General features: G+C 41.0%; 1 protein-coding gene across 1 annotated transcript in view; it reads right to left on the reverse strand.

Moving 5' to 3' along the window:
• The window catches only part of LOC128735793 (optomotor-blind protein-like), a 55,440-nt gene extending 45,731 nt beyond the window's left edge, over nucleotides 1-9,709 (reverse strand). The window contains exon 1 of the mRNA XM_053830279.1: nucleotides 9,620-9,709. Within this exon, the coding sequence (XP_053686254.1) occupies nucleotides 9,620-9,709 (90 nt within the window). The remainder of the gene's footprint in view (nucleotides 1-9,619) is intronic.
• Nucleotides 9,710-10,838: the final 1,129 nt, after the last annotated feature.

The following is a 10,838-nucleotide window of genomic DNA, read 5'->3' on the forward strand; positions in this document are numbered from 1 at the left end:
ATGTGAGTACACGTTCCTCAACGATGCGCGATGGTCTTTCTCCATGGCTGTTTACGCTTGGATACTTCCGGTGGATGTTAATATGGTTACGAATAGAATGTGTTAACACTACACTTAAATTTCTTATTTTGTGTTACGAACCGAAGGTTGATGCACACTACTTGAAAAAGTACGCTAGAGTATGGAGAAATATCCTTCAACATAAGGCTAGACGAGCAGAAGTTATCATACATTGCAGAGTGTACGCAAAGCTCACCGTCCTGTAAAGGTCATAGTTTATTTTACCTGCCTCCATAGAGTATGAAACGATGCATTGGCAGACACGGAACCAGAGTATAGTTTAATCACAATACGGTTTACTTTATAGTAGAAATATCTACTCGTAAATCATTCATCAAACCGAGATGTTTATAGGAGTAAAAAAATATCACTGCTATTCTAAAGTAAAATTAAATACTAGAAATAATTAGAATAGGATTTTTAGATTTGTTTTTGGAATAGAAATAATAGACACTTTTTTATGTTCATTTAAGTTCGGGACCAATAGACGTATAACTGGTTTCGGTGTCATCGCCCGTGTCGCCATGGGGCTAACAGTAGCCACCGTCTAGCAATACATCACTCACGGTACCAGCTAATTAGAGTGATTGAAAATCGATAGTCTCGCTAATGATAAAGGTTCGGTCGCCGGTAGGTGCTTCGAAGGCCGATCATGTAAATTAAGCGAAAAAAGTTGTAGGTGGTGGACGTACATAATGGTATCGACACACGCAGTTTTTTCTGCTAAACTATTCATGTGGATGTTCAATAATTCACTCACTCACTCCTGGCACAAGCAATTTCAGCCACTACAAAGCAAATCAATTTTGTTCATATCACATTTTATTAAAATTAAAATAAATTGAAACGTACGGGGACCTATACGTGGGAAACTACGGGAGAGATCCGTAAATGTTTTATGAGCAATTTCAATGAAAAATCGTTCGGAGCGCTCCAAACTCAACGGCATTTTTTTTGTTCCTACTGCAGGCCCAGGAAGTGCATTTGGTCAGCTCTATATTGCGCTATATTGACCCCCAAACCAGTGGTTAGATAGGTTGGGCACAGACAAGTGAAATAAAAACTACTGGATCTACTATCATCGCCATCATCACCCATCATCGCCATCACCATCAACACCAGCCGTTCTCTAGTATCGACGGAATGATGATTTTTTTCAACTGGACTCAATTTCATACACTTTCCGCGTGAATAAACCGATGCGTTATAAAATTTAATATTTTATTTTTCCCATTTCAGCCGTTTTTTATGCGACTGTGTGTGTGTATGTGAGCTTATGCGCTTCGCTCGGTTTATGTAATCGGTTCCCTTTTTATGATGCTATGGGTACTCTAATCTTGGGCTTTGTTTACAATTTTTACGACATTTCAACCGATTGGAAGGCAGTTTTTCATGGTGATTTCGTTGAAACGACCTTTGACAGTACGTTTTTCCACAGTCACAGTACAAAAGATCATTGACATTAACTTTTAAACTATGATCAGTTCAAATCTGCATGTGTTCTTCAGATGAAAGATATTACAATAAATTGTAAGGTTCTGATTACTGCAATAATTATCTACCCGGGAGGCCAACATCAATCAAGTAAAGATAGTTTCACCTTTTAAAGTTTTCTCATGGTCGATATCTTTTCGGAGACCTCAATTTAGGATTGAAAACGTCTAACAAGCGACGAACCCGACGTTCACACCAAACTACAAAACTGTTTTGAAAACAAACATCGAAAAGGCTCGGGCAATGTTACGTTGCTGGTAGTCATTTTTTTTATAATAGAGCTATCGTTTTATCATCGCCGAAAGCACTTTGATTTTTTCTATTAATTAATTCACTCCCCATTAGTTCGGACTGGAGTCTGTTCTATCAAAGAGTGTCGCCTGTCAGTTGTTTTTTTTTTCTTCATCGAGCAACGAATTCTCCTCATTAACGGTTGTTCAAGCCCATAAGTTGTGCAGAGGGGCAATAAAAGTTAAAAACCAAGAATTCTTAACATTTCTCATATCGCCGGTGGCTAAGGTTCGTCGACGAGGACCACCAAGCGACAGCAAAGCAACTCTGCAGGATGGTCGTAATCCACCTTGGCAAAGCGCAGAGATAATAAATAAATTGTCCAATCAACACCAGCTTCGTGCGAGTCTCCAAAGTTGGCCCCCCGGCACACCATTGCTCATCTTGTCGCGATCCGGTCTGCCAGCCAAGGAGAGGAAATGCGATGTTCGCCAGACACCATTCGATCGATCGATCGATCGATCGTAGCCATCCATGAGTGAGCGTAGATTATTCTCACCGTTTCAGTCTGCCCTGATAACCCGTTTCTACCGTTGCCGCCTGTGCCTCCGTGATACGTCCAGTTTTGTTTTAATATTGAGTTTATTTATATTTTTATCCGTTCGCTTTTATACCAATAAAAGTCATATATTAACCCACCGGCTACCTAATATAAAAATGTTATGATCGTGGATGCAAATGAGCATCGCTGCATTTCTTTCCCTCTACGCAGGTCCACACTTCCGCTGACCTGCACTGGCAAGATTTACTGAATTTCAAAGAATTGTACCGAAATGACAGAAATGAAACTGATAATTATTTTTCCCCACGTAAGGATAATTCTGCGTATTAACGACACGCTAAAAGTACCTGTGTTATTAATTGTAGTATTTAATTTCTGCCCGGATGATTTGTGTTACGGTGACTGACATGTGAAGAATGATGAAACAACCTATTAGGTATTTCCTGATTGAAAATGCGCAGATTGCTTTAACATGAAAACGACAATTTTAAAATCAAATTCCCTAAAGCTGCAGAGAAATGGGACGAAAACCATTCCCGTTTGAAGGTTTTTAGAATTTACGATCAAACTATGTTCTACTTAACCACATGTACCGTATTTTTCATATTTCCTAAATTATGATTCCACCACCCATGATGAAACAAAAGCTCCACCTTTCATTTTCCGGGGATCGAACCTCGTCGCGAAGAATGCCAAAAGCCTCAAAAGACTTCATTAGCTTCTCGCGAGTGTTGCTATGAATGAATCTAACCACGCCGCCAACCAATAGAGTGTCTATGTGAGAGAGAGAGACAGCTTAAGCACGAAAAAAAAAAACAGCTAGCTAAAGGTAAACAAATGAAATCTTCTTACCCGACGAAGAATCTGCTGAATGAAAATTGACTGAATGAAACGGAACGAAACCGTCGCGCGGGCGGCCGGCATGCATGATGCCGGTGTTAGTGTGGCATTCGGTAAGCCATCCCAGTTAGGCCTAAGAAAAACTCGTACCTTAAACGATGGCGGAAAACGGCGGAGCTCTGTTAGAGCTCATTAATTCAATTATTTGATTAATTAGATTCATTCGTTTTTATTGCCCTTTGTCTACTTCACTTATAACTGCCTGGCCGAAGTTCGGTTAGTTTTTACTTCTAACTATTTAACCGTTTTGCCTCGGTCGGATTTCGAGCGAGTAAACCAGTCTGGTAATGAATGGATTTGCTTTATGAATATAATAATATTACTATTGCGCTGCACCGAAAGAAGTCAGAGAGCTGTTCAATCTGAACGATTGTGACATTTAAATGCAATTTAAGTCATACAGGCACGATTGAATTTTTAGATCATATTAAAAATATAATGACACGTCGGTCTCGAGCAATCAATAAGTAATGGGTATTGCTTCCAATCGTAACGACTGAAATATAGTTGTGTAAATATCTAATTGGAGTTTAACTATTTGCCATTGCGTACTGAGTATGTTGTGTGTTTGGTTTCCACTCTAGGCAACAAATAAACAATTAATTATAACGAAAGAATATGATTCAGCAATGACTTAAATGAATGCAGCCAAAGGGAATATGTTTTAATTAAGTTAAACTTCTTAGCCAGAGTGACGTGGTTGACAGGAAACTTTCTGCTATAAATGTCCATTCGGAAATTGCAGGAAAGTGTAGCATCTAAACGGAACACTTCACCTTGCCAGTCAGTCACTGCACTGGAGGTTGCTGCAGTTCCAGTTTGCTGCCTTTTATGATTTTTCTTGGTTCAACTTAAAACGACGCGTAAGTGCGAACGCGTTTGCAACTAGATATCGTAATTCTCACAGCTGGAAAAGCCAATCGATGCGGTAGAGCAGACCATGCAGAGAAGCGAGAATCCTTCACTGCACGGAAAATTTCTCAAGGGAGCTGCTGCTGATGGTGCGTAAAGCGGCAAGTGAAGATGTTTAATTAGCAATATATGCTTTTTTACTTTCTTTCTACTCGGATGGCTAACGCGTTTCAGCCCACTTAGGAGCTGGACTTTAATGACATGTGACACGTGATTAATTTCGTGCTGTACCTAGTAGAGAGAAAATAAAAAAGTAGAGTTTCCAACGTAAAGTGCCTCAGGCTGGCAATTTGTGCGGTTATCCATGAAGTTTTTTTTCTGTTGACATTTAAAATTGAAGCGAACCGAAAAAAAATCAATCAGTAATAGGGTTGGAAAGGTTGTAAATAAATTGTATAACGTATAGATGCAAGTATAAATTAATATAAAAATTTCAAACAGGGATGGCCAATTAATTGTGTGACACTTTTTTCATGTGTGGACTCGTCACTGCGACCAGTGCTATTTATTTCTTGTGATATCACCTGAGTATTTGCTGTAGCCTGTACGGCATTTCTTTTTGCTAAAATCGCTAATGAGTGAGCGATATCCTCTTTTTTACTATCAATCTTTTATGCGTGCTTGTGTGTATTGGGTTTTACCCTTCCTGCCATGCTTACTCTACTTTACCCACCTTTATCTCTCACCCCAGTGCTGTCTCCAGTTATATTCGGCCGTAAGAGTTGCTTTAGCACTGTTAAGAGGCGTCATCGGTGTAATGTAGAGAGTTCTGAACGTAGGAAGGACAATGAGGGGCATACAAATAAACCCATGCTAAAAGACATTGAATGGCCTGATTTTCCAAATTTAAATTCGAATCCACATATTTAGGGTTTTATTTTACTCTTATAACGGCTCTAACGACAAAATCGGCAATAAAAATCGTATTAAGTTGCGTAACGTTTAACTTGAGGCTCCATCTTGTATAATAGATATTGGGACACTAACAACCCAGCGAAGATCGGGTACCAATCAGGCTAAAAACTTTGGTCTGAAGTGGAATGGACTGAATTGCGGGAAGCGGCACGGGGCGTGTTCTAGTGAGACAGCATTCTGAAGCTGGTTGACTGCGGAAAATAAAGTGAATAGAACGGAGTGGAATAATCGCTTTTTACCAAAACCAGACAGACCAAACCAATGCAGGCATTTTTATCTAGTGTCAGCTAGTGAGAATCCTAGTCATTGCACGAAAGCATATCGCTGACCAGTTATACAGTAGTCACAACTAGATATCCAACAAGGAACTCCATCGTCGTTGTCACCAACGGCCGATAGCAACCGAAATTCGTGAATGTTAGTGAAAGTGGATCAGACACACCTTGAGAAAAAGAGTGAACGAGACCTGTAGAGAAGCACTCGACTGGAATCCACAAGACAACTAAGAAGTGGCATACCCAGAATCTCATGGCAACGTAGCTAAGTCAACGATATCCGGGCTGTTGATGGGGATGGGTTCTCACATCCTGGCGACAGGTGAAAGCCATGGCAGATAACCGTCGGCAGTAAAATTCTTTAATTTCGTCCCTGTGTTCTGCCGGATCGGTGGATCCATAAGTTACGGCTATTACAGGACCACCATGTCTTAATAGACTACAAGACAGCGTATGATCCCATCACGCGAAATCGCAGTTTTTACGATAGTTTGAAGTGCGTTGACTGGTTGTCAATGCTACACAGAGTGCAAAGAAACGGTACCATTGTCACAAAGTCTCTGTTACGACACAAATCCGCATTATGGTTGCGTTGACCTTCACATCTAGCAGACAATGGTCAGTACGCTTGGGTTAAGATCTAGACAAAGTGTTATTGTTGTTCTTGCCAGATACACTAACAATAGGCTATTAACGGTGACGTTCTAGTTCGTGGTAGATGGGTAGATTGGGATTGCTGGTGATCACGGACAACAACACTAGTTAGAAAATCCAGGAACGTATTCAAATGGGAAATAGGGCCTACTTTGCCCATCGTAAAGCTCTATGATCAAGAAACACATGGCACTGTACGAAACTGACGATTTACAAAATTCTTATTATTGATTCTTTATGGACTGGAAGCTGTGGCGCTGCTCACGGGGAACATACGCGCCCTTGTCGTGTTCGAGCGGAAGGTGCTATGGACGGTATTTGGTGGAGTACCAACTAAAAACGAAGAGTGGCTGACGCATATCAATCCCGAGCTACATGCACTACTTGGAGCTACAAGCACTGCTTTCCATCGTACATCTGGCAAGTCGGTAGGCTACGGTGGACCGAACACGTCGTATGGATGCCGGACGACAGTGCGACGAAAATGGCACTCTTCAAAAACCCACGAGTTGGCTTGACCAGACCGGAAGCGTATTGTGATTTCTGAGATGCCTTGAGAATTTGACGTGGCCCAAGATCGAATTGAATGGAGACGACTGCTAGGAACAGCTCTAGCTAGCCCAGCTCTATGCTGACGAAGACAGCGAGATATATTGAATGAATTATTTGCTAAAAGTTCCTAAAACAACACTCAGCATGATAAAAAAAACTAGTCAATGCGGGACACTTCCTGGGACATGGTTGTACGAATAGAAGTACTCACTCACACAGATGCATCTAGGGACTACCTTGACCGGTAGAGCGAGCTACCATCAGTGTCTCCCGAATATTGGCAGAGCTGCCAGTCTTCTTGTTATAGAGGTATTCGATAAAACCCTTATTAGATCGGTAGTTCTTTATAGACTTGAAGCTGTGACGCTGCTCAAGGAGGATATACGCGCTCTTGTCGACTGAAAGCAGAGAGTGGTGTGGGCGTGTGAATCACGAGCTACCCATCGTATATATTTCGAAAGTCGATAAGTTGCAATGGGCCGGGCACGTCGTAAGAATGCCGGAAGACAGTGTTGCGAAAACGGTTGTCTTCAACAACACCTTCGACACCAGAAACACCGACCAGACCAGGGGCGACTTGCAACTTTTGAGAAGCCTGGGCAGTTTGTTGACGAGTGGCTCGTGATCGAGTTGAATGGAGACGATTGCTTGAAACAACATGTAGCACTCCGGTTCTATGCTGAATACGATGACGACGATGTCACTATCGAGTGTCGAGTATGGGGAGAACGGGCAGCATAGCGGATCAATGCATGTTCAGAATAAAACAAACACGATCGTCATTTGCTGACAGTTGTGTCAGCAATCATTTAGCGTTCGACGCAGTCGAGTTAGTCGACAAAATCATGTCGCGTGTGACTTACATAATACCAAAAGTAGTACAGTCGAGCAAAGTGACGCTCAACGTAACGTACATAATAAGGCCCATAATAGAATTTCGATCAGAATACCATAAGGGAAATTTTTTGGAAACTCAGTTGGAAAGAATCATGTACTGCAACGATAGTTTTACACTCTTTCTAGAATTTCCAGGTAATGATTTTGGTGCAGTGTGGCAAAATCAACATGTCAAAACTTCTGTAGCTGTCCGATTGTCAAATTGTAAACAAAATCGAAAGAAGTTCGATGAATAAAATAAAAATTCTAGAGTAATTTAAGAGTTCCCGTACAATACTTTTGCTTTGTTCAAAAACTGAGAAGGCATTAAATGTACACACTTAAAAAAAAGTGCCGAAGTTAGCAAAATTTTGCCGAGATTTGAACAGCCGAGCGTTCGGTAAAATTTTTTATAATGCCAAACGTTAGTAAGGATCCGTAAACGTCGATTTGCAAAACTGAAATTTTTACCGAACGCTCGGCTGTCCAAATCTCGGCAAATTTTGCTGAGTTCTTTAAGTGCGTAGGTCTGTATTAAATTTTTCTATGTTCTTTGATCTGCAACGCATGTGCCTCACCATGTTTTTCCTTCGTCACGGGCGGTGTTACTCTCTGTGCCAGGACCTGACCAGGAGAGCAAAATAAAAGAAAGAAAAAAAAATTGGAACCGCTGATATGCGATACTCGGTCCATCCGGGTCCCTTAGCGATCTGTTCGCAGCGTTGCGTTGTGGCTATGGCTGTGTTTGAATACGAAACGGGTGTGTGGGAGGAATTCGGGAATGCCGAGCGTTGACTTCATCGTTTCGGCAAAGTTAAGAAGCATCATTCAGTAGCCGGTTAACATGCCTCTCTGGTGGCATCAGGACTGTTCGAGTCGACTCAATCTGAATAAATTGAAATAAACAGTAGCTGTCCGAGAGGTGATAAAAGCACTAATGAAACGGCTTTTTTATTTCAGGTTCCTTTCGTTAAATGACCTGTTTCTCGGGCGGACGATTGTGTGCGTTTGGATGCTCCGTGGCGGTTCTTTTGCTTTGAGCATTTTAGCGGGATCGAATTGTAAGCCGTTTGTTTCGTAGCACCCCAATGTCATTGAAAGTGATGTCATTGAAACTCAAGAAAACAACCCTGACTTTTTGTAGGTAAACGAGTTATAGAACATAACATTGTAGGTACTAGAAATTAAAAATAAACTCATCAATGCACAAATGAGTGGTAGCCACGCTGCGAAAAAGTCACTGGTAAATATTATCATTATTTCACTATCAGTCATTGCGAATCTAAATTGTCAACCGGAAACGATGCAACGACAGGTGTGTGTGATGCAGAACCGCGTTGCACATCGCCGGCGCCGTTGCATGGCAATTTTCGAGCGGGAAACAATACCAAACGACAGGATCATTAGCTTTTCTTTATCTCATGGTCAGATAAGCGTACAATCAGGGTAGGCGGCAACCGGGCAAACCGTTCTGTCGGAAGACAGTTAATGATTGTGAAAATCGTTTGCGAGAAATGAATCTTCATGTAGCGCTCTTATAGGCACGATTAAATAATAATAATGATTGTTAACAATGTTAATCTAGATCGTCATCGCGTTGTTAAACATGATCACGATCACCCTGGAACAAACCACAGCCAAACAACCAACCAGCATAGAGAACAAGTTGATTTTCGCTACGATTGGACGCTTTCCCCTCCGCGGTTGGTACGAAACAGGCATATCGTGATGTGCGTTGTTGTTGCTGCTTACGTTAGGCTAAAAAAACGGGGAATTACAATCCTACATCATTTAGTAGGTCATAGTTTTCCTGGGAGATGCTCCCTCGCAAAAAAGGGCTCTGTTGACGAAAGGCACTCCACTCATCGTAATGATTAATAACATTAAATTACTATCATTAATAAAAATTGAACACAGTAGGAGGGAACCACGCGATAATCGTGTTTTGGAGCGTTTATTTTGCTAGCTGTTGTTTGTTTTTTAATGCAATGTATGGCCACCGAGCCACGGCATTATGGGTTGTTGAATAGGCATCGGACCTTCCTGCGGAGGCGCGTATGTATAAACATCTGGTAGACACTAGATAATAAACGAACGCATTCACGCATGTATGCACGCAAGCGATAACGAGAATTTCATTACGGATACCAGCCATCAGGGACTTATGGGCGAGTGATGTGATACCTACATCCGATACGAAAGCAATGGTCAGCACAATGTACATTGGAGTTGTCACTTTGGTTGGGCCTATGTGATATGTTTGGCGGCCACCGAGCATAATGTTAGTAATGATGCCTATTGTTTGTTTTCGAAATGACAACTAGAAAGCCCGGTACTTGGTTGGTCGAATACACCAATCCGTGTTTTGTTTACGAAATGCAAATAAATTCCACATCTCACTTCAAGACCTATTTGTTCAGATTCTGCTGATATTTGAGATGATACAGCTCAATGAGCGCTCAAATGGTAAAAAATGCAGAGAAAACAATCAAGCAACCGCAACCAACGGAATTTAGAAATAATTATGAAAAACAATCATTCCTATTTGCCCTATAACGAAAATCATATAACTGTCATATACCCAATTCACTTTCATAGTGCATCAATTTTAGACGCGCCTCTGTTAGGTATTATCATTCCAGATAAATTAGAGCTTTTTTTAATTTTTTTGACGTAGGACTACGTCTTACCTATTGATTTCAAAGTCCGCACTATTGAAAAATTGAAATTGAAATTAATGAAGTCCACCAATAATTTCCGCTCTCTTTGGACTGGCAAAAAAGTAAGATCAAGTTAATAATTTCTCCCGCTCTTTGACGTGGATACAACCAGATAAACAATACGTAATCAGTTGGACATCGGGATCGTCCTGATGATAGGCTTAGAATGCCGGTCGACGCGTAGGTTTATCCTTATATTTTGAAAGAGTGATACGTGTTTGTGTCTTGTCCATCAATTTTCGTATTGTGGTGGCACGAAAGCAAGAAAAAGCATTGTCCAACTAACAATCCTCGCTTCGTGATTGGTTGCAACATATTTTTAGAAAAAAAAAGTGACAAAATTTCCCCATCCCAACAGGTCGGAGATCATTTGCGACGATTGCACTTAGACCAATTTGATATCTGTGCTTAGGAAGTACGCCAGAAAGAGTGACAAAGTCTCCTCGTCCCAACAAAATTTCTTACGAAGGCGCTTAAACCTAGTCCAATTTGATATCTGTGCTTGGGAAGAATGCCAGAGTGCCAAACCACCCCTCTTCTTCAACCGGTGTTTTCGTTTAAATATTAAACTTAGTTCAATTTGATGTCCTGGACGTAAATTTTTATTCAACCAATATCACCTTTAAACATTAAATCTGGTGTAATTTGATGTCCTGAAAGTGAAACTTCATAGAAAAGTGAGCGGCC

This window comes from Sabethes cyaneus, chromosome 2 (genome assembly GCF_943734655.1).
Source record: "Sabethes cyaneus chromosome 2, idSabCyanKW18_F2, whole genome shotgun sequence".
NCBI classification, from domain to species: domain Eukaryota; kingdom Metazoa; phylum Arthropoda; class Insecta; order Diptera; family Culicidae; genus Sabethes; species Sabethes cyaneus.